The 23,584-nt window shown below is 47.9% G+C and overlaps 1 protein-coding gene across 2 annotated transcripts in view; it reads left to right on the forward strand.

Moving 5' to 3' along the window:
• The window catches only part of SLC4A5 (solute carrier family 4 member 5), a 151,066-nt gene that overhangs the window by 96,820 nt on the left and 30,662 nt on the right, over positions 1–23,584 (forward strand). For both annotated transcript variants that reach the window (XM_073791225.1, XM_073791224.1), the window contains 11 exons: positions 5,815–5,975; positions 6,857–7,012; positions 7,718–7,813; positions 10,220–10,275; positions 13,578–13,735; positions 14,169–14,256; positions 15,220–15,374; positions 15,742–15,927; positions 17,587–17,761; positions 19,626–19,759; positions 20,444–20,715. In XM_073791225.1, the coding sequence (XP_073647326.1) occupies positions 5,815–5,975; positions 6,857–7,012; positions 7,718–7,813; positions 10,220–10,275; positions 13,578–13,735; positions 14,169–14,256; positions 15,220–15,374; positions 15,742–15,927; positions 17,587–17,761; positions 19,626–19,759; positions 20,444–20,715 (1,637 nt within the window). The remainder of the gene's footprint in view (positions 1–5,814; positions 5,976–6,856; positions 7,013–7,717; positions 7,814–10,219; positions 10,276–13,577; positions 13,736–14,168; positions 14,257–15,219; positions 15,375–15,741; positions 15,928–17,586; positions 17,762–19,625; positions 19,760–20,443; positions 20,716–23,584) is intronic.

Here is a 23,584-nt window from a genome sequence, read left to right on the forward strand (position 1 = left end):
TCCTCCACGTTTCTATGTTCTACTCAAGGTGAAAAGTGAGCTTAATTTCTAGCTGTAGCCATAAAATACACAAAATTAAGTTCAGGCCTTGGGTTTACTGTTTCAATATCTGGATTCCCAAAATAGTTGCAAGGACGACTGAAGAGGTATCCCTAGTGAAGTTGTTGAGTATCATGGACTTTTTAAAAATCAAGTTCTCAAGAGATGGTGGTAGCAGGAGTCTAGTTTTGGCATTGCCCTGAACCTGGACACTGGTGACTTTGCTTTTCTGCAAACTGTGCTCAGGTTGGTTGAGACCTTGTCTGTGTATAGAGCTAATGTTTTATGGGTGCCTGTAACACAGTACAAATAGTTGAAGTCCTGGGAAATGAAGAGGACCAATTGTTCTTGCTATCCAGTGTTACTAAAAGGATGTTTTGAAGGGTTTCAACTCACCTTTCCAGATGGAGCTGCATTTGTATAGGCAGGAAGCTGAAGGATGGATGCGTGGGAGAGAACTGCCCAAATGTCCACCCAGGATGTTTATGAGACAGTGTAGAAAGCGATCAACCCAAGTGGCCCCACTTACTGGGACACATCATACCTTTGGGTGGATGGGGTAAGGCTGTAGAGTAGCAAAAGCGTCCTCAGTGGCCAGGAGACGGTGTGGTTATCTCGTGTATTTTTGAGGTAAAAGGGGGCAATTTGAGTGATTTAAATAGGAGAAGGACTCTCAGGGAGAAGAGTGAGCATCTCCTGACCAAAACATTTGGACCTGTCCTTTGATTTCTTCCTTGCAAACCATTATGTTAATACAAGTTTTAGAAAAACTTTGTATTGATATTATATAGACTTGGATCTACCATAATTTAAATAATGTTCTCCCAAACATATTTCCCCATTAAAAATGTCCACTACACCTTGGTGAGTCTCTGAGGCAAGTGTCTGAGTGGTCTCTGCTCCAGCGCCATGTCTTCACCTCCCAGGCCTCCTCTAATCAAACCTCCCCATCCTTCAGAGTTTGGGACTAGCAGATGCAAACTCATATATAGAATGGATAAACAACAGGGGCCTATTGTGTAGCACAGGGAACTATATTCAATATCCCTTAAGAAACCATAATGGAAAAGAATATGAAAAAGTTTATATATATATATATAACTGAATTCCTTTGCTGCACACCAGAAACTAACACAACTTTGTAAATCAACTATACTTCAATTAAAAAAGAATCATTTAAGGACTTCCCTCCTGGTCCAGTGGTTAAGAGTCTGTGCTCCCAATGCATGGGCTCTGGGTTCGATCCCTGGTCAGGGAACTAGATCCCACATGCCACAACTAAGAGCCTGCATGCTGCAACTAAAAAAGATCCCGCATGCCACAACTAAAGATCCCTCATGCCTCAACTAAAGATCCCGTGTGCTGAAACTAAGACCTGGCACAGCCAAATACATACATACATCCATAAATATTTTTTTAAAAAAGAATCATTTACCTGTAATAATAGGTCCATAATAATGCTAGTCAATAAACATGTATAGGGCTTCCCTGGTGGTGCAGTGGTTGAGAGTCTGCCTGCTGATGCAGGGGACACGGGTTCGTGCCCCGGTCCGGGAAGATCCCACATGCCGTGGAACGGCTGGGCCCGTGAGCCATGGCCGCTGAGCCTGCGCGTCCGCAGCCTGTGCTCCGCAACGGGAGAGGCCACAGCAGTGAGAAGCCCGCATACCGCAAATAAACAAAACAAAACAAACGTATATATTTAGAAAAAGAACCTCCCCATCCTGTGTCCATCCAAGCCCCAAGGCCCCACCAGGCTCCAAGTTAACTGGTCTCAAATAAATGTATTGAATCAGGATATTAAACACTGATACTGCAAAATGCTCACACAATTGTGTAAAGAAGAAATCTGACAAAGGAAAAGATGTTCAACCTCACATGCAGTCAAAAGAATGCAAATATGATATAATTTTTCAATTACCAAATGCACAAAAGTGAAAAGGAATGACAATACTAGAGTTTGAGAGACTTCAAAGAAATGTGAGGTCTCCTGTACATTGGTGGAAGTATGAATCGGCACAGCTTTCTGGAGAACAGTTTGACAATGTATGTCATACACGTAAAAATGTGCAGACACAGCAGTTCCACTCCTGAGAGTTTATCGTAAGGAAATTATTGAACAGGGGTCAAGGAAATTCAAACCAGCCTTGTTTATAATAAAGAATAATTAGAAATAATCTAAATGTCGACCAAATGAGGTTTATTCACATAAATTATGGTCTACTCATACAATGGAATGCTAAAGAGCCTTTAAAACGATATGAATATTTATAGACATTTATAGACATGAAAGGATATCCATTAGATACCACGCCCTTATGGTGTCATTAATGTAAAAGTGTGTGTGTGCATGCATGCACGTGTGAGTTCATGCACACAGAGATCTAATATGAAGGTCATCAGAATATCAACCATGGTGTCTTCTGGTTGGGAGAGCTTTGAATGTCTTTACTTTCTTATTTCCTTATTGTTTCTAAACTTAAAAAAGCAACATTATTTGTTTTCACATTAATAGCTAACACTAACAGAGAGTGCATTACGTGCCAGGCACTCCTCTAATTGCTATAAACTGTTAGTATTCCTAAAGAAAACAAAGGTGGTGAGAGATTGAGTAACTTGCCCAAAGTCCGTAGCTAGTAAACGTGAAGCTGGAATTCAAAACCTGGTTGTCGGGATTTCCCTTGTGGCACAGTGGTTAAGAGTCCGCCTGCCAATGCACGGGACACGGGTTCGAGCCCTGGTCCGGGAAGATCCCACATGCCGTGGAGCAACTAAGCCCGTGCGCCACAACCACTGAGCCTGTGCTCTAGAGCCCACAAGCCACAACTACTGAGCCCACGTGCCACAGCTACGGAAGCCCACGTGCCTAGAGCCCCTGCTCCGCAATGAGAGAAGCCACTGCAATGAGAAGCCTGCGCACTGCAATGAAGAGTAGCCCCTGCTCACTGCCACTAGAGAAAGCCCACACACAGCAATGAAGACCCAACACAGCCAAAGATAAATAAAAAATAAAGCTTGGTTGTCTTGCTCCACAGGTTGCACTCTTACTACACTAATTAACCCCAATAGATTGAAAGTCTCTTAAATCCTCCCCCCACCAACAACCCCACACTTCCCTTCAGAAGTAACCATTTAACCACCTGACATGCATCCTTTCAAAACTGCTGCTGGGCATGTTCAGACACATGTGTAAACACACAAACACACATGTGTGGTTTTCTTCTTTTTATAGAATGGGATGGTATTGTCCATCCTGTCAGTATGCATAGTTCACCCTTGTGCTTTTTATCTGAGTGTTATTCTTCAGCATGGATGTATGGAATTGATGTAACCATGTCTTTACTGAAAACTGGTGGTTTCCAGTTATTCACCCTACTGGACAAAGCTGCAGTAAGCATCTCCTGGTATACATATTACTGTGTGTAGATGTGCAATGATACTCCTGTGATAATTTCCTAGAAATAGAACTGCTCAGTCAAAAGACAAAAGAGACTCCCCAGTTCCCCACCCCAAGAAGGCTACGTGGCTACACTATATATATATATATACACACACACACACACACACACATACTATATTCATACATACAGTTTGAGTGCCCACCCCCCATGTTTCCACCAACACAGGAAGTTGTCAATCTTTTAAATTTTTGCCAATATGAGAAGTGAAGGATGTTGTTTCATTTGCAACAATTTAAATGTTCTTGATTACTAGTAAAGTTGAACATCTTTTCATACATTTATTGGCCATTATTTCTTTTCAGAATTGTTCACTTTTCAGTTGGGTAATTTGAGTTTTTCTTATTGATGTGAAGAAGCTTTGTGGACTTCCCTGGTGGTCCAGTGGTTAAGACTGCACGCTTCCAAAGCAGGGGGTGCAGGTTTGATCCCTGGTCGGGGAACTAAGATCCCACATGCCGTCTGGTGCAGCCAAAAAAAAAAAAAAAAAAATCCTTTGATGCCCTGTTTGTTGCAAATATTTTCTGAGTATGTTGCATTTATGTGAATCTCATTTATGTCTTATTGTGTTATACAGAGGTTTTAGTTTATTTTTATGTAACAAAATGTGCCCATTTATTTTCCCTTTATGGTTTTACATCTTGCTAAGGAAGTCTTTCTCCACAACCACAACATTCTCCTATATTCTCTTCTAGTATATTTATATTTTTGTTTATAGATTTTAACATGGTTATTTATTTTAATTGTGGTAAAATATATAACACATAAACTTTACCATTTTAACCGTTTTTAAGTGTACAGTTCAATAGCATTAAGTACATTCACATTGTTGTGTAACCATCACTACCATACATCTCCTGAACTCCTTCATCTCACAAAACTGAAACCCTGTACCACTTAAACAGTAATTTCCCTGCCTCTCTCCCCTCAGCCCCTGGTAACCACCATTTTACTTTCTGTCTCTATGAATTTGACTACTCTAGGTCCCTCATAGAAGTGGAATCTTACAGTATTTGTCCTTTTGTGACTGACTTATTTCACTTAGCATAATGTCTTCAAGTTTTACTCATGCTGTAGCATGCGTCAAATTTTCCTTTATTTTAAGGCTCAACAATATTCCATTATAGATTTATTTTTATGTCTAGCCTTTAATCCACATAGAATTTAGTAGTGCTTGGTAAGAAGTAGGGACTTTTTTATATTTAGGTTGGTCATCTTTTAAAGCCTCCTCCATCAAAACCCAGATTCCCATGGGGGCTCAGGTCTGTTTCCAGACTGTTGTTTTATTGATCCCTTTGTCTATATCTGGACTGGAATTACAAGGCTTTAATTACTCAAGGTTTTCAGTAAGTTTTTATATCTGCTAAAAGCATGTCCCCTCCCCATTCTTATTTTTTAGACTTTCCCGAACCACTCTCAGACATTTACTTTTTCAGAGGAACTTTAGAATTAGATAGTCACAGTCCAAAAATACTCCCCTGGGATTTTGATTGGCATAGCTTGACGCTACTCACTAACTTGAGGTCGACATCTAGTAAAGCTGAGCCAGCAGGTCTCCAGCCAGATTTTGCTTCCCTGTGGCTCTCCAGGCTGTGTGGTGCTGCCCCCTGCGGGGGAGGTACAGGCCAGGGCTACCTCTGCCAGCCTGCCCAAGGCCTTCCCACTTGGTCCCCTCCACCCCAGCCTATGATTCCAAGGCTTCTAGAAAGGACAGACTCCTACATACCCTTGGTTTAATTTCTTTCCTTCCTCAAAGACGTTTAGATTTTAACTTGAACTTTCAGAGCCAAAATACGAGTGGGACTCGTGGAAACCTCAGGCCCTACCCTAGAACTGTGGGGAAATACTTTCCTGCTCCCAGCAAACACCCCATAAGGCAGACACTGAACACATGTGTGACCAGTAGACGGGTAACTAGGGTGCAGTGGACGATTTTTTTAACAGCTCTATTATTAATGGATACCATAAAGTTCCCTTGTTTTAAGTGTATTAATTAAATGATTTTTAGCAAATGTACAGAGTTGTGTGACCATCACCAAATCCAATTTTAGAACATTTCCACCACCCTAAAAGTATCCTTCATGCCCATTTATAGTCATTCTCTGATGCCACTTTGTCCTGAGCATTGCCGCACCAGGAGGAGTGGGGGACCGAGTGGGGATGTCCCCAGGAGATCCTCTGCCTGTGAGTCTAGGACCAATGCCCCAACAATGTGCACAGCATGACTCACAAGCCAACACCCCTCTCCTGAAGAGGCCCAGCTCTGGGCTCCTCCTGAGGGCAAAGGCCATGCTGAGCCCCATCCTTACTTTTCCAGGTGGATAAAGTTTGAAGAAAAGGTAGAGGAAGGAGGCGAGCGCTGGAGCAAGCCCCATGTGTCCACACTGTCCCTGCACAGCCTCTTTGAGCTCCGGACCTGCCTGCAGACGGGGACGGTGCTGCTGGATTTGGACAGCGGCTCCTTACCACAGATCATAGGTGAGGCAAAGGACCGCTGTGGCCCCCACCAAGCAGGGCAGCGTCCCCCTTCACCTGCCCCATCTCATGCCCACCCTTGGTCTGCATGGCACACCCACCTCTGATGCCTGCCTAATTCTGCAGAGACCAGGCTTTGGGTCTGAGGCCCCCAAGGCAGTGTCACAGTTGCTCCAAGTTTCAGATACACGTAGAGAGGGAAAGGTCAGCGTCTGAAATGCCATCCAGCAATGTAACAAAAGGGAGGAGGGCTTCTTAGCATGGTTGGAGACACCTATTGCCATGGCAACCTGTTTCTTGTCAGAGTAAATAGATCACCATTCATCTTTAGGAAATTAGCTCTCGTTTGATAGAGTGGCAAAGGGAGGGAGCGGCTTGTCTTATCATCCCTAAAACTTCTTGTGAATTTTGTTTTAGCACATTCAATTTTGGCAGAACTACATTGCCCAAAATACTTTTCTAAAAAGAATTCATGTTAGGACTAAAACCACTTAGCATTGTACCTTGTGCTTCTTAGGGTACTTTCATGTGTACAATTTCATTTATTTTCCACAATGTTATTGATAGAAAGAGCAGAGAATCCTATACCCACACATGCAAGCACATGTGCACCCACATGGGCACACGATGCACCCCCATGCACACACACATGTATCCACATACACCAACTCCCACAGACATGCACACACCCTTTTACATATAAGGAGGCTGAACGTTCATGACTGGTTCAAATTTTCAGTTCTGTGGCAAAGGTGGGACTATTTCTACATCTCCTGCCTCCCTTAGGTCACTTTTAATCCCACTAATAACAGATGAAACTGAAGACCCCCACACCCCTGGTCATTCGGTGCCACGTGGACAAGGCATGTTTGTTTCCCACTTAGATGATGTCATTGAAAAGCAAATCGAGGACGGCCTCCTTCGGCCAGAGCTCCGAGAGAGGGTCAGCTACGTCCTACTGAGGAAACACCGTCACCAAACCAAGAAGCCCATCCACCGCTCCTTGGTTGACATTGGAAAGTCAGTCTCCTCCACCACCAGTGAGTCGGGCCATACGCTGGTGGCTTGTTCTATGCACGCATCTCAAACCTGCAACCCTCCACTCTTGATAGCCCAGAGTTGAGATGCCCAGACACTAGCCTTGCTGGACCTGTCAGATAAATGCAATAATCAGTACAAAGTTGATAACGCTGCTACCTAAAGAGACTTGAGGAATCTCCTTAGATGAATTATTTTAAATGGAAAATGTTTAGCCTACGGTGGGTACGTACTCGGCACTTACCTGTGTTCCAGGCACTGTCTGAGCGCTCCACGTGTATTAACTCACTTCATCCTCGCAATAACCCCATGACTAGGTACTGTTCTCATCATCCCCAGGTTACAGATGAGGAGGCTGAGGCACGGAGAGGTTAAGTTACTTACCTAAGATCACACGGCCAGGAGGTTGTGGGATCAGGGGTCATCTACACCACCTGGTGTCTATTTAATCAATTGTATATCTATTTCACTTTCAAAGGTACAAATATTTTCTCTAATCATGTTCAGGCTATTCACTTGCTTAGAAAAATCCTGAAAAACAAGAACCAAAACCAGAACATCCTTTCTTCCTAGAAGGGGAAGAGACATGTCTGGCAGCCCAGCTTTATTTAGGTGACATGATTGTAAACGTGAATTGTGCTAACGGAAGAAGCTGCACCACTCCAGCAAGTCGGCCGAAGTCAAATCTCTTCTGTTCCTCCTCCCAGATCGCAGCCCAGGCCGGAGCCCCGCGGCGGGCCCCAGCCTACACCACTCCACCGAGGACCTGAGGATGCGGCAAAGCGCAAATTACGGCCGCCTGTGTGAGTATCTTCTTTCTCTGCCACTGTGTGGCAGCTTCGTCCTGGCTGTGGCCACTCTGGAGTCAATTTTCATACTTTCATAGCAGAGGAGGTAAAGCCCAGGGTCTGTCTAGAACTCTCAGGCATCAGAAGAAATCTAACTTTCACCCTAAACCTGGGCTGCCCTCAGAGTCTAACTTACTACCATAATTTTCTAAATAATTACTCCAAAAACTGCAGCTCTAATCAAGTCCTGTCATAATCAATACCCAACCCTGTGTGCTAGGCATTTTTAACTTAGTCTATGGCTTTATTCTCACCAAACTGCTCATTAGCCCTGTTTTTGGTGAGAAGTCTTCCTAGAAACAATTAAAAGCAGGCTAGGTCCTTTGCCCCAGGACAGAGAATGTTCCCATCCCTGGATGACCATCTTGGGCCCCAGACAGTGAAATGCTGGTGGAGCTGCAGCCCCTGAGGGCTGTGACTGGGTGAGTGGAGCCTGTGAGGGGCATGGTCACAGATCGGCTTTTGTCAGGCAATTCATCAGGGCTGAAGAGACAGGTGAGCTGTGAGGCAAAGAAAAGAGGGAACTTGGGAAGTGAAAAGAAGAAGCAGTGTGAAGGAGTATTTTCCTTTAAATACTTTTACTAGAATGACAAGATACGAACAAGCACATCCCAGGGCTGTGCCCCTGACCAGGCCAGAGGAATGCTTCAGGACAGTGACAGTGATGTGACCTTTGCCCCGGCAGGGGTTTGTCACGGTCTTTTCTCTCTGTTCTTAGTGACCCCCTGCTCTTAGTCTCCCTGGTCTTGGTTATTCCACAGAGGGATGCTGGCAGTCAGAGACAGTGAACGGCTTTGGAACGAGCCTTCTGCTCTGTTATTTACTATATATGAAGTACCAATGCTGCTGTGGGGGGGACCTGGATAAAAGACGTGAATAAGTGATTACAGCTTTGTGTGCACACCTCCCCACCCCAGGGTGGCACCTGGGAAGGCTCAAAGAGGAGGAGACACTTGCCTGAGTCTTGGAGAATAAATAGAAGATTTCCAGTAGCATGGGGGAGGAAGAGGGTGTTCTTTAGAACAAAGGAAACAAACAGCAGGTGAAGGGAAGGTGCTGTGAAGGGTGCCGCATATTCGGGGAAACAGGGTGATTCAGTTCACCAGGCTCTAAGGGAAAGAGGGTCCAATCAAAAGGGGCCTATGAATCCTGCAAAAGGCCCCAGCCTGTATTCTGAGGGTAATGGGGACTCCTGAGAAGTTTTATGCAGGAACGTATCATGGTCAGATTTTTATTTGAGAAATAAACTAGGAGGGGCTGAACTATTGGGAGCAAGAGACGGGGACCGTGTTCGGGCAGTGAGAGCAAGAACAGAGAGAAGGACCCCGCTGGGCTTCAGCGACTGGTGGGAAGTGGGAAATAAGGAAGAGGGAGGCGTCAAGGCTGGCTCCTGGTCTGCTCTGATTGCCGGTGGACAAGGGGGAGGAAGCACTGGCGGTGTGGGGTCTATGCGGGGAGACATTTGATGGAAGACAACGAGTTTCGTTTCAGGTGTGTTGAGTTTGAGTTGCCAGGTCAGGCTGCTCAGAGGAATCTGGAGCTCAGGACAGATCTGGACTGGAGACCCAACCTGGGCATCCCCAGCACAAATGTGGATGGGGATGAAACAGGAGGGGATGGGACTGACCGAGGAGGACGGGGGTGAGGCCTCTGGAGGGTTTGAGTGCAAAGCAAGGCCCTGAGGAGAGCCCAGCAAGAGAGACTCCTGGATGGAAATAAGAGAGGGGAGCCGAGGGAACGCAGAGTCTGGAAGTGCGGGGACACCACAGACCACAGAAAGCCTGAGAGGGCTCACTGGATGTGGCTGCTGGTGGGAAATGAGAGCTGAACTTCTGCCTTAATGGAGGAAGGAGCTGTTCGAATAGCTCACCACCACTGTTCTCGCCATGGGGAGCCCCACCTTCCTTCCCTCTGCTGGCCCAAATCCCCAGCCGTCTTTAAAGACTCGCATGGGTCATGGAGGACAGAGGTGAAACTGCTCTTTTCTCTCCAACAAGGCCCAAGCTTAGTGACACCTGGCTCGTGACCCAATAGTGTGTCTGTCCCTCCCCACCTCAGGGCCTGGCACAGAGCAGCATCTTAGTCTCTGCCCAAGAAGGCAGGGCGGAGGGCTGGGACCAGGGCGTAGCACACTGAGGAGTGAGAAGGACGCAGTAGAACCTGGGGCCCAGCAATTCTTTTAAGAAAGCTGCCATTGAAAAGAAGAAAAGAGAGAGAATGCTTGCTGAAAGGGGCTGCAGGATTAGGGGAAGGGGGTTCGCTTTGGTTGTGAAGATGGGAAAAGCCTGTGTAGAGACCAAGAGGAAAGGGCCTGCGAGAACCTGTCTTCCCCTGATGGACCTTCTTTTCCTTTTCTCCTAGGTCACGCCCAGAGCAGAAGCATGAATGATATTTCTCTCACCCCAAATACAGACCAGGTAGTAAAGCCCCTGCACCTGGCTGCCGTGGAGGGCCAGGGCAGGAAGAAGTCTTTGGTTTCAGGGGTAGGGAGCCCCTACAGGCAAAACTCTACTCCCGTGAAAAAGTGGGAGTCCCCGGGAAGGATGCGGGTGGGGCTCCGGGTTGCCTTGGTGACCCAGCCCAGTCCAACACTTGGGTGCCGGCTCTGTGCCAGGCCCTGGAAGGAGTAGGGGACAGAGAAGTGTGATCAGATGAGATGCCAGCTATCCCTGACTTTGGGGTTTATTGGAGAGAGAAGACCGCCACACAGAATTTCACCTCGTCCATGACACGCAAACAGTTTTAAGGAGGAAGTGGGGGCTTGGGCTGGTAGAGAAAAGCAGTGGGGCCTCCCTGTGGGGACAATAATGATAGTGAATCAACTGGACTGCCCAACAGTGTATCTTCTCCTTGGCTAGTGCCGGATAAAGTCAGTTCTTGTCTCCCACCAGCTTGTCTGAAACCTCCTTGATGAGATCAGAATCCCGCAAACAAGTTGAGTCCAAGTTCTAAGCCCACAGCCCAGGACCCCCATGACTGTGCCCCCAAGGGAAGCCCAGAGGAGGCTTCCCTCAATTCCAAACATTCACATCTCAGGGGCGGAAGGTCCCAAGGTCTCCTTGCCTGTGCCCCCAGGAGTGGGAAGGAAGGTGATGAGGGAAACCTGAACTTTGGCACCTACTCCTCAGGAGCTTGGGTGACTTCCAGGCCTCCAAGGCAGTCCCAAGTTTGGTGGAAGGCAAAACAAGAGTATTCCCTCATGTCAGTGTCTCCGGGGCCCTTTGGTGGCCAAAATAATAAAATAACAATAATAACGGCACCAACCAACATTTGAGGTCCACACATTTCCTGCACTACATTGTGCGGTGCGTTTTCTGTGCATCATGAAGGTACTATATCATCTCCACTCTACAGATGAGAACGTAAAAGCAGTTAAATAACGGGCCTAAGTTCATGCAGCTGAAAGGTGGCACACCCATCATTTGATCCAGGCAGTGTGACACTAGAGCCCTTAATTTGGGAGTGACTTAGGAACGAGTATTCTGGAATCTTATTTAGAGAAGAACCCCACTTTACTATAGTCATGCACACAGACAGTGGAGCCGTTATAAGGAAGCGCTGCCTAGTAAAAGTTTTTCACAACCTATTTTTCATTACCTATGTGGTAAGAAGAATACGATCTGCTACTTTCCCCCGGCAATGCTGCCTTTGATTTAGGGGTTGGAACCCAACACCGGGCTCCAGCGTCCGACTCTCCTAACTGGTTGTGTGATGCTGCTTCTCAGTATCTGCAGCAGCACTGGCCGTTCTTTAGGTGCAACTTTCTTCACCACTCCACATTGGCCCTGAGTTCCAGTGAGCTCCCGGTGAGCAGAGTGTGGATTCAAACAGCGTCGCTGTGTGCAGTGACTCAGCAGAGCTGGACCAGGGTCCCCTGGGTTCAGGCAGTGGGGTCAGCAGGACCCTGGTTAGACAAGCCCGTGGCCAGACCATCACCAAGCCAGGGTGGCCAGAACACCAGCATGGCCTGTTTCTGGGATGCCACAACTCTGGCCTCCTTACTGGGGTGACAGACTACAAGGGAGGACCAAGGCCCTGTTTTAACTCCTCTCTGCTCATGGTTTTGAGCGTGTTGCATGGGCCACTCCAGAGCATTGCCGTTTTCAAAACCTTGTTCTCCAGGGCACTCCTGCCACCGACCTGCTCCCTGCCTGATGCCCAGGGACATGGAGTTGGCAGGGAGACAGTGGCTGCCCTGGCACACCCAGAACTCTACCCTGAAGAATCTGCTTATGAACCCGCTAACTGCTCCTGGGACAAAGGGACTTTCTGAGTTGTGGGGATTCTGGCCTTCCCATTAACGCGTGCTGTGGCTTATTCTCACTGCGTTAGGGTCCTTGGGGCTGTTGCCCAGGTGGTTGTGGAGAGTTTTATGTTTCTTAAGGGATTTAAAAGATTATAAGGGTGCAGCCCTTGCTCACAAGCCTTTTCTAGTGCTGGTAGGTCCCCCGCCCAGTATGTATCTCGTCCCCCACGAGTCAAATCAGGAAATGGCTGTGGGCCCAAAGAGGCAAGACCTGTTGGCCATGCCCACGCCCATAACTGACCCCTCTCCAGGGACAGAAGGAAACTATCTTCACTGAGCTTATGAGAAACAAACATTTCTGTGCCCACAAGAGAGACTCCCATCAAGGGGGAATAGGTGGCAAAATTGTGGCGTCCGCAGAATCTCTCTGTACCACTTGCCTCCACCTCCTGGGCCCTTTCTTCCTTTGTTGGCCACTGTGGACTCCCACCAGCCCGGTCCTCCCCAAACACTCCTTCCCCACCTCTCTCTATGAAACTATCTCTGTCTCTTGCCTATCCCCTTGCTGCCCAGAGGGAAAGTGATCTGAAAAACTAATGTACCCTAAGATGTTAAAGACTAAGAAGAGTGCGTATGTGACCACCCCTGGGCACTTTCATCATAAGAGAGGGCTCCGGAGGAGTTGGCATCTTATCCATAGGATGAAAGTCATGACCGCAGAGAGTGGGGCTGATTTGGGGCAGAGGGCTTGTCTCCAGCACCTCTCACATTGGACCCCACTCACTCTTCCTATTTGACCTTCCTGCCCTGACTAGACACCAGCCAGAGGGACTGGATAGAGGGTACTTCAATAGTCTCAGTTGGAAAGGCTCAGAAGCTATGAGTTTCCTGGGAGGTCCTCTAGGAGTGACTTGGGGGCACAGAAGCCTCTCACAGGCTTGGACCCCCAGGTCCAGGGGTTCCTGTCAGCCAGGAAGCTGGTGGTAAAGATAAAACAAAGTGTGTCCACTCTGGCCATCAGGATGGTCTCATTCCTCCCACGGCCATCCAGGGTAAAGGCAGAGAGGGAGGGCTGGGTAGCTGGAGTGTAAGGGCCGAGACTCCCATCTGCTTGAGCTGCTGCTGGGGGAAGAGACCTGATGTCCAGCAAGCCCTGACTTTCTATTCTGACCCCTCAACTCACACTTCAGTAGAACAAGGTTTTCGCCCATCAAGGAACATCTTAGGGGGTCAAGTCGTTGCCTGTTCCTTCCCATCTACGAAAGGCTTCATTGGTCCCTGGGGTTAACCAACTTTGAGTCTCCTCATCTGCAGATTGTGGGAGAGTGTCGGCTTATTTCCTTCAGTCTCTTGAGAAACGCTGGGAGAATTTTGTAAGGTTAGGGCTCCACAGTAGTCTGAACGGGCTGAGTGAGAGCCGAAACCACTGCACGTGAGTATCCATGGGTATCTCGTGTCCCCCTCACTGACCAGCGGAAAAACAAATTCATGAAGAAGATCCCCAAGGATTCAGAAGCCTCCAATGTGCTCGTGGGCGAAGTGGACTTCCTGGACCAGCCATTCATTGCCTTCGTGCGTCTCATCCAGTCAGCCATGCTGGGAGGAGTGACCGAGGTGCCTGTCCCCACCAGGTGAGAGCCATTGAAATCTGCCCACCATACCCACCCTTGGGTGGCCAGCTGTCCATGCAGTCAGCTAGTAGTGCAGTTGGAGACACCCCTAAATCGAAGAAGGAAAAGTAGGGAACTGTATGGCGATGGCAATCTGACTCAGGAAGAATTTGAGAGAATTTATTTAAAATAATCATAAACAAGAAGTAGCCAGCAGCTGGGAGAAGCACTGCTGGGTGAGCTCTGGGATGCCAGGGCGTGGCAAAGATGCTCAGGTGGGAGTGAAGAGGAATGTCTCTCCAAAGCAAATACGGGATTCAGAGGAGGGAAGGGACACGTTTCTGCCCAGTTAAAAAATTAAGAATGGATACTATTTAGGGCCAGAACATCCTTCTCTCCACCTGCTTTTACTTTTCCTTCTCACTTTCCCCCTCCTCCTCCATCTTCTTTGCAGATTTCTGTTCATACTGCTGGGACCTTCTGGGAGAGCAAAATCCTACAATGAAATTGGCCGTGCCATTGCAACCCTCATGGTAGACGACGTAAGTGCCACGAGAAGCATGTACTCCTGAACGTCATGGCTGCCGCGTCAAACACTGTGCCTTCATTCATTCACTTATCCAACAAGTCACGTTTGAGCGCCTACTGTATGCCAGACCCTGTGCAGGGTGTGAGGATTACAAGAATGAGGGAATAGTCACTGCCCTTTAGGAGCACCAATCAAGTGGGAGAGATAGACCTACAATCCTAGAGGGAACCATGTGCTAACCGCCCAGGCAGTCAACGGGCCCTTCACACACGAGGGGGCTTTAAAGCTAAGGATGAGCCCCAGCCTAGGAGGCAGGCATTCCAGGCAAAGGGCCACGGTTCGGAGAGGGAGGGGCTGGATGGAAGTGGTTTGATATAGGCTCAGCGTAAGAGCTTCAAGAGCAGGAAGTAACACCAGAGAGAGGAGCCATATACTATACGGAGCCTGTAGGCAGAGCTGAGAGTTGACACTATGTGACAGGGAGCCTAGAGGAGTTTAAACACGAGCGCAACCCAATCAGATCTGTAAAGTCAGAAAGAACCCTCTGGAGACAGTGTGGAACGATGCAGCCTGACCCTCCAAAGATGAAGGGCTGGGATGTTAAAACAGATTTGAAATACCTGAGCTTCTCCTACTGGGCTCTGCGCGGGTTTTCTGAGGAGCTCGCTCTGTGGGAAACTGAGAGCAGAAAGGTTAAGTAAGTAACTCAACCCAGGTCGGACAACTGGAATACAGAGACCTGGCCTTCAGGTCCAGGAAGAGCCGCCTTGCTGCATGTCCCACTGTCCCCACTGTGCTATGTTTCAACTGCCCCGTTGTTCTCATCTCAGAAACTGAGAACAAATTGGCAGCTGGAGTAATGGCTCAAAGTGACTTTCTTTGAAAGTGTATGTGGTTGTGCCCCCGGGAGGTGGATGAGATGATGACTGCAGCAAGAGAGCGGCCCTTTCTCTTCCTCTGCCTCTTTCCCTGCCAGCTCTTCAGCGACGTGGCCTACAAGGCCAGGAATCGGGAGGATCTGATCGCAGGGATTGATGAGTTTCTAGACGAGGTCATCGTGCTCCCCCCTGGAGAGTGGGACCCAAATATCCGAATTGAGCCACCCAAGAAGGTGACTTCTGCTGACAAGAGGTGTGTATGAATGGAGGGGTGGCAAGCGGGGAGCCGGGTCAGAGGGAGCTTTCAGTCTGTCCGTTTCTTTTTTTGGATTTGAAAGAAAGATGTCAGCGTACATGGGTTTATACCTTTTTTTTTCAGTCTCACTTTATTTCTCTGGAAAAAAAAATCAGAAGCAAATATGCTGAATGTGACCATCTGTAAAACCTGGGTGATCTGTGTGTGGGTGTTGCTAGATCATTCTCTGCATTTCTCTCTGTATTTTAAGCTATTTGATGATGTTAGTTAGAAAGGTAAAGGAGTTGTGAGGACAGTCCTGGAGGTGCTGATCTCTTCCTAGGATTGGGAGCCCCACTGTCCCCTGTCGCCCTTCTCCTTCCAGGAAATCCGTGTTCTCCCTGACTGAGCTAGGTCAGATGAACGGCTCTGTGACGGGAAGCGGCGGAGGGGCTGGAGGCGGCGGCGCTGCAGGCGGCGGCGGCAGTGGGGCCGGCGGAGGGAGCAGTGGGGATGATGGAGAGATGCCAACCGTGCACGAGATCGGGGAAGAGCTCATCTGGACAGGAAGGTGCCCGCTCCAGGCCTGACAGCGACACCAGTTGTCTTAGATTTCTCTTCTCCTCACCCACCGTTTAGGAACCTTCTCCACCTCTGTCAGCAGCACCCACTCCTGGCCTTGGGATCTGGCCAACGCACGCTCTTCCTCCCCAGCCCTCAAAGCCCCTCCTGGATCTGGCAGGAAAGGGGAAGCTAGTGGAGGAACCCAAACTTTTCTCAGGACACCCTTTGTTACCTGTATTAGTTTCCTAGGGCTGCGGAAACAAAGTATCACAGGCTGGGTGGTTTAAACAATAGAAATGTATTCTCTCACAGTTCTAGAGTCTAGAATTTCCCAATCAAGGTGTCAGCAGGGCCATCCTCCCTCTGAGATTCTGGGTGGAACCCTTCCTTGCCTCTCTGTAGCTTCTGGTGGTCGCCAGCAGTCCTTGGTGTGCCTGGGCTTGCAGCTGCCCCATTCTCATCTCTGTCTGTGTCCTCAGATGGTGTTCTTCCTGGGTTTCTGTCTTCGTATAGCATTTTCCTCTTCTTATGAGGACACCAGTCCTATTGGATTAGGGCCCACCCTAATGAATTCATCTTAACTTGATTACATGTACAAAATAAGGTCACAGTTACAGGTGAGAATTTTGATATATCTTTTTGGGGGACATAATTCAATCCATAAGAATACCTTTTGAATTTTTTTAACCTTTTGTTACCTAGTCAAGAAACTTGTTTTAAAAGAAAACAATAGAAAATTTTCCTGGCTTTCATTTCTTTGCCAGCTCTTAGAATAACTTGGGTAGATCTGAATTTAGGAAAGGACACAGCCCTGCAAAGCTATGTGTAAATCATAACTTTGAGAACGAGTCATGTTTTTTATGCCCTTGGCTCTCTGCCCGCCCGTGGTTCCCAACTTTACCTACTCCCCACTCCCATCCTCACCCAGGGGACACTTGGCAATGTTCAGAGACATTTTTGTTTGTCCCAGCTGGAGGGGAGATGCTACTGGTATCTGGCAGATAGAGACCAGGGACACTGCTCAACATCCTCCTGTGCACAGGACCGCCCTCCCCCAAACAAAGAATTATCCAGTCCAAAGTGTCAACAGTACCAAGGTTGAGAAAACCTGCTCTGTGCTAAGCACTGTGTTAGGAGCTATGGAGACTAGCGTCCCCAGTAAACATTCTCCCTAAACCTAAAATTCCCCACTTGTTTGTTCCACAAAGCAAGGAAACCAGTTATAAGGTTCGGAATCTGCCCTTGATGAACCTGTTATAAACCAGGATCTCTCCATCTCCTAGAGCTGGACACACCTATGTTTACCAAGCACAGGCACCCTGCGGATGATCAGGGACGTGAGGAGGATAGCCGTCTATGGTCCCCAGGAGTTCCATTCCCTGTGAAATGTTAGGTCTACCCCAATACATATTCCCATAAGGCCTTCCCTCCCCCACCCAGGCTGTCTGTGACCACCCTTCCCAGGGGAGATGGTGCCAACCACAAACTCAGTCTAATGACAGAATTCTTCCCTGGTCTTAAATGTTCTGGTGGAAAGATCCCTTTCCCCATCCACCCCTAGTCAAGTTCCCCTCCTCACTGCAGACTCTGCAGGCTCCTGTAAAGAGCCCTGCCCCTGCACTGGTGTCTGTGGTGAGAAAGCAGTATCTGGGCCTGTCTTGAGCAGGTTCTTCGGTGGCCTGCGTCTGGATGTCAAGAGGAAGCTGCCCTGGTTCCCAAGTGACTTCTACGATGGCTTCCACATTCAGTCCATCTCTGCCATCCTATTCATCTACCTCGGCTGCATTACCAACGCAATCACCTTTGGTGGGCTTCTGGGGGATGCCACTGACAACTATCAGGTGTGTGTGAGCTGGGGACATGCATGCAAACCTCAGAAAAATCTGCTGCCACCAGGTAGTGGTAAGGAGCTTATTCCCATAATCCCAAAACCAAGGTTTGGGTTTGACCTACCATCCAGGTTCAGACCATCACTTTTTGTAATCCTTTACCCTTGAGAAAAATAATAACAAGCTGGCATAATTAAAAGGTCTAAAGCTAAATCATATTACTAAAGACCAAATTTAAAGATTATGTAAATAGAACAAATGTTTAAGGGGAAATCATCTGCTTTGTTAGTTGATACTTTTCCTACTGATGCTTTAACGAATTTAATGAGCACAATTGAGTTGCTAATTGTGACCTTCTTCCCATACTTTTTAAAAAAACTAACCTTAAATTCTTAGCTTGAAGTTAAGACATTTTTAGAAATGTCTACCATGACAACAACACAGGTATACCTGGGGAAAACAGTTCAGCAGAGACACTAGCCTGAGACCCAGACAAGGGTCTTCTCCATTGGGGGCCTTTGGGATAGTATCACTGGAAAGCTCGGAGCACCAAGGTGAAGACCCACTTTCCCAGATAAATTAAGATGAGTGCCTATCTCCAGCCCACACCACTCTCCTGAGCGGCAGGTTCAGTATCCGGCTGCCTCCTGGGCATGTCCATATAGCTGCCCTTTGGGATCCCCCAACTCACAGGGCCGACATTGCATCCATTACCTTTCCTCCAGACCTGCTGCTCCCCCCAGCCAATGAGCGACACCATGGTTGACCCAGATATTCACACATCATCCTTGACTCATAAATCCCAGCTTCCCCCAGTAGCCCTCATGACATGGTCCTAGTTGCCTCTCAAGCCTCATCTCCCAGTATTCCCTTTCTCAGATTCCTGTCCTCCTCACTCATCTGCATTCTGTTTTCCATCAATCCTGATCATCTTTCAGTTCTTCAAAGACGTGCTCCCTTTCAGCTCCAGCCTTTGTGCATACTGTTGCCCTTCCCGGCACACTCTTTCTCATCCACTTACCCTATTCTCCTGGTCAATTCTCTGCTCATTTTTTGGTTCTCAGCTTCCGTGTATCTACCTCTTGGGAGGCTTTCCTGACCAACCCTTCACTCTTACTGTATGCTCCTACCTTATCCAGCCTTATCATATTTCTTGGCAGTGGTTCTTAACAAGAGACGATTTTGACCCCTTGGAGACATTGGGTCGCATCTAGAGACAGTTTGGGTTTTTATAACTGGGAGGTGAGGTGCTACTGAGATGCTAATAAACAACCTACCATGCACAGGATAGCCCCCTACAACAAAGGATTATCTAGCCTGAAATGTCAGTAGTGCTGAGGTTAAGAAACTCTGCTGTATGGAAATCGCCTAGTTTCTTGTGTGTATCCCCCACTAGAATGAAGATGCATTATCTTGTTTGTTCCTGGGTCCTCCATGTCTAGCACAACGCCTGATACATAGTAGGCCCTTAATAGATTTTTTTTTTTTTTCTTAATAGATTTTTGAATGAATGAATGAATGAATGGTCTGACCTCTAAAAGCACCTGCTAGATCTCTGAATTAATAAATGATTGGGTGGATGAATGGACTGTCCTCTGGGAGTAGAATGGGCACAGGAACAAGCACGACCATTGGCAGCCCTGTTTTCTAGGCCCTAGGGTGACAAAAGGAAGTCACATGGGACCTAGAATTAGAGAGCGATGCTTGGCAATTATGTGAGGTTGTGGAGTCAGAGATGGGGAGCAGAATTTGAGGAGGAGAGGACCTAGGATAAAGGACGAGCATTGTGGCCCTTGCTGAGATAACTGGGGTCTAACCTGTCAGAGAGGCCCCTTTCTCACACCTCTACTGAGCCTAACACTCCTCCTGCCCCCAGGGAGTGATGGAGAGTTTCCTGGGCACTGCCATGGCTGGCTCCTTGTTCTGCCTCTTCTCGGGACAGCCTCTCATCATCCTCAGCAGCACAGGGCCCATCCTCATCTTCGAGAAGCTCCTCTTCGACTTCAGCAAGTAGGTGCCCTTGGTGGCCCCCAGTGCCTGCTCTCACACTTGGGACAGTATGCCAAGGTTGGAGTAGGGGAAGAGCCCCAAGGGGGAGGTGAGGTGAGAAGGTACCAAAGCTGTCTTTACCTGTAGGAGGCACTGCCAGGTGGTCCCTCCTGACTCCCTCCGATATCTGCCTTTAAGCCACCTTAGTGCTTATTAGCACAGCCCATGGGGAGAAATCCAGGCAAGACAAGAGGAGAGAATTCACACTGCTCTGCTCATGAGCAATTATGACTTGAAAGTCAATGCAGTGAGTGTATAAAAAGTTTCAAGCTGGAGGTCAGAAGGCTATACCCTGACTCATGCAGCTCTGGGCTCAGTTGCCTCACCTACAACATTTCTAAGGTCTGCTCCAGCTGTGTCATTCTGAAATTTCCCTGTTTTTCATTCACTCTGGTGTTTGTTACCAAATGTGTAAGAACCGAAGTGTGCGAGCACCTTTCTGCCATCCCATGGGAGCCTTTCCCAGAATTCTCAAAGACCAGACAACCCCACCCGGGAACTGTCCCCATCCCCAATCCTCTTGTACTTCCTAGGAGGGCATCTGTGCCACAGGAGGGGCAGATGAGGCACCCAGGGTGGGTCTGGGGAGCCGAGCACAGCCAAGAGCCTTGGGCTGGAGGCCCTTCGATTCCCTCTGCTTTCCAGAGGCAATGGCCTGGACTACATGGAGTTCCGCCTCTGGATTGGCCTACACTCAGCTGTCCAGTGCCTTATCCTGGTGGCCACAGATGCCAGCTTTATCATCAAGTATATCACCCGCTTCACTGAGGAGGGCTTCTCCACCCTCATCAGTTTCATCTTCATCTATGATGCCATTAAGAAGATGATTGGTGCCTTCAAGTACTACCCCATCAACATGAACTTCAAGCCTGACTCTATCACCATCTACAAATGCGAGTGCGTCGCCCCTGACACAGGTGACCGGTAAACCCAGAGGTGCCCTAGGCCCCCACCCACTCCCCACTCCCCTCTAACACCCACTCCCCCTCTGCCTCTCCCCCCCACCCCGTTGTCTACTCAAAGGCAGGAGCAAGAGCCTGCTTGGGAGGGGCTGTTCATCCAAGGACTTTCTGTCCCAAAGGAGCAAATACAGGGTCTTAAACCAGTTTTTGGAAGGAAATCAAGGGGACAGGAACTCTAATGAGGATCACAATACCAGAGCCCAGGGTCGTAGTCAGGAGGAAGCAGTGATAGCGATACCCCAGGAAGGGAAGAAGGCATGCTTGGCCTCAGTGTGGAGTAATGTGGAGGCCACACCAGTCAGAAATGCTACTCGGGCCAGAGGCCTGCTCTAGGCCAGAGGTAGACCTGATGGAGCCTGAAGTCCCTCCCAGCTCCATGAGCACATGACACCATGAGTTCTCCCTGACACATCACTGCCAGTGTGTTCACACCAGAGGGATGAACATCCCTACAGATGGGGACATGTCCAGGGTGGAGGACTAGTCAGGGTGGAGGAGGACCTGGCAACTATGTCATTAAAGAATGGTTCGAGAACCTGGGGTTATCCAGGCTTTTAGATAACCTGGGGTTATCCAGGCTTTATCCAGGCAACTATGTCATTAAAGAATGGTTCGAGAACCTGGGGTTATCCAGGCATTAAAGAATGGTTCGAGAACCTGGGGTTATCCAGGCTTTTAGAGAGGTATGAGAGAAAGTCTGTCATGACACAGAGGGGCCAGATTCACCCTGTGTAACTATAAGATGCAGAATGAGGGCTGAAGAACAAAATCTCCAGGAGCCAAGCGCTGGCTGAATTCAAGGTATATCTTAACAGTGGTGGAAGCCACCACCCTGAGAGGTATTGGCCCCCTCGGGTGGTAGCAAGCTTCTTGGACACTACCTGGATATCCATCTGCCAGAGGTATCGTAAAAAGGATCCCTATGCTGGGTGGGAGGCTGAATCAACCAAATGGTCAACCCATTCCTGTGAAGTCCCTTTCTGACCAAAAAAGTGTCATCTGTAAAGTTAGGACTTTCCATAGCTGAACCACTGGCCTCTTTTGCAGTCAGAATCATGCCCCTGAGAGCTTTCAGTGGGACGTGCTCAGAGTGCCCAGGATGCTATAGAGCAGAGGCTAGAGAGCCATCCACATATCTCTTAGCACCACCAGGCTGGACTCACAGAGAAAACTGAGGTCCAGAGACACCCAAGGTCACACCAAATGTCAGCTTCCCTAGAGGATATCAATGCTGGCCCTTCCAGTCTCATGGAACGCTTGTGAGGTTTTCATATCTATACTCAGATTCAGTTGGCATTTCACGTAAGTAGTTACCGTGTTGTTCAGCACCTTAATGCATACAACTGATAAAAAATATTGATAAGTCAACCAAAAATATTTGTTGCACAATTATTGTGCACTCTACTTTAGACTAGGCCTTGTAAGGATAAAGTTGTTCTGACATCAGGGAACATAGTTTTGGTTGTACCCTCTCACCCTCTGTCACTGCTCTGAATTTGTAAAGATATCGAGACAATTTTTTTCTCTTCTTCTTTTTTCTATAATTCATTTTCAGTTATTTCATTAAAACCCAGCAGTAGGTGAAGCTGTCTGTTGTCCTGAGCCAGGGCATGTTGCTTGCCCAGGGGAGTGAGGAGATCCTCCCTGCAGGCTCTTGTCATCACACTGTAGAGCAAATCCCACCTCTGTGGACTAAGCCCCATCAGGGCACTTTTGTTTTCTGCTCACACCCTCTGGACTACAGACCCATTGCACTGAACACAAACGTTCCCACAAACATGGCTTTTGGAAGTACACATCCTTAATTTCTTTCAGAAATGGTCCAAATTCTAGGGTCATATGTGGAACTTCGGCCATTCTGGGAATCATCTGTCCACAGGAGAAACCAAACATAGGGGTTCCCTAGGAACAGGGCACATCAGGTAGGATTTGAGAACTATGATAGGATCCACCTACCTCCAAATAGTGTCCCCTCTGGCCTTGCCCAGGTGCCTAATGTCACCTCATTCCTTTGGGTCATGCTATCGCCATGATTCTCAAAGTTGGTCCCTGGAAGCAGCATCAGAACTATCTGGGAACTTGTTAGAAATGCAAATTCTCAGGCACCACCCCCTCCCCCCCCCAGACCTGCTGAATCAGAAACTCTGGGGTAGAGACAGCTGTATATTAACAAGCCTTCTGGGTGATTCTCACGTATGCTTAAGTTTGAGAACTACTGCTCTATTAAACTGAGTCATTATTAGCAACTAGCCATAGTGAGATTAGGTTTTCAGTTTCTTCGTGGAGAGTAAAGGAACTGGAAACAGGACAAGTTAGTTTTGATTAGGAGAATATGAAAGGGAAAATTCTAGATGTTTAGGACACTGGAGAGGGGGGAGCTAACTAGGAGGGTTTCTTTCCCAGTCCATGGGCCACTCCTTTACGAACTGTTCCCTAATCCTAGTGCTACTGCAAAACCCAGTTTGACGGTGGCACACTATCACTCTTTGTCACTCTTTATCAGTCAGAGCTTGTTTCGGGAACGCTTCTTAATCTAATCTTGTTTCCATTGTAACTGATTTGTATTCTATTTATTGATGCTGCACACACTGACTTGGCTGCTTTCAATCCCAAGTGAGTACCACTTTGTAAACACTAGAATTTAAAAATATTTGATACTTGGACCCTTTCTAGGATTTTCCATGTTATGATTCTTCCTTCTTCATCTCAAAGTGGCTTTCAGATAAACCTCACAAAGTTCTCGATATAAAAGAATGGCAAAGCCTAAGCAGAAGACATCAAAAGAATGTCTGATCTGACAACCTTGGGCAATGGAAGCGCGTCT

This window comes from Tursiops truncatus, chromosome 14 (assembly GCF_011762595.2).
Source record: "Tursiops truncatus isolate mTurTru1 chromosome 14, mTurTru1.mat.Y, whole genome shotgun sequence".
Taxonomy (NCBI): Eukaryota; Metazoa; Chordata; class Mammalia; order Artiodactyla; family Delphinidae; genus Tursiops; species Tursiops truncatus.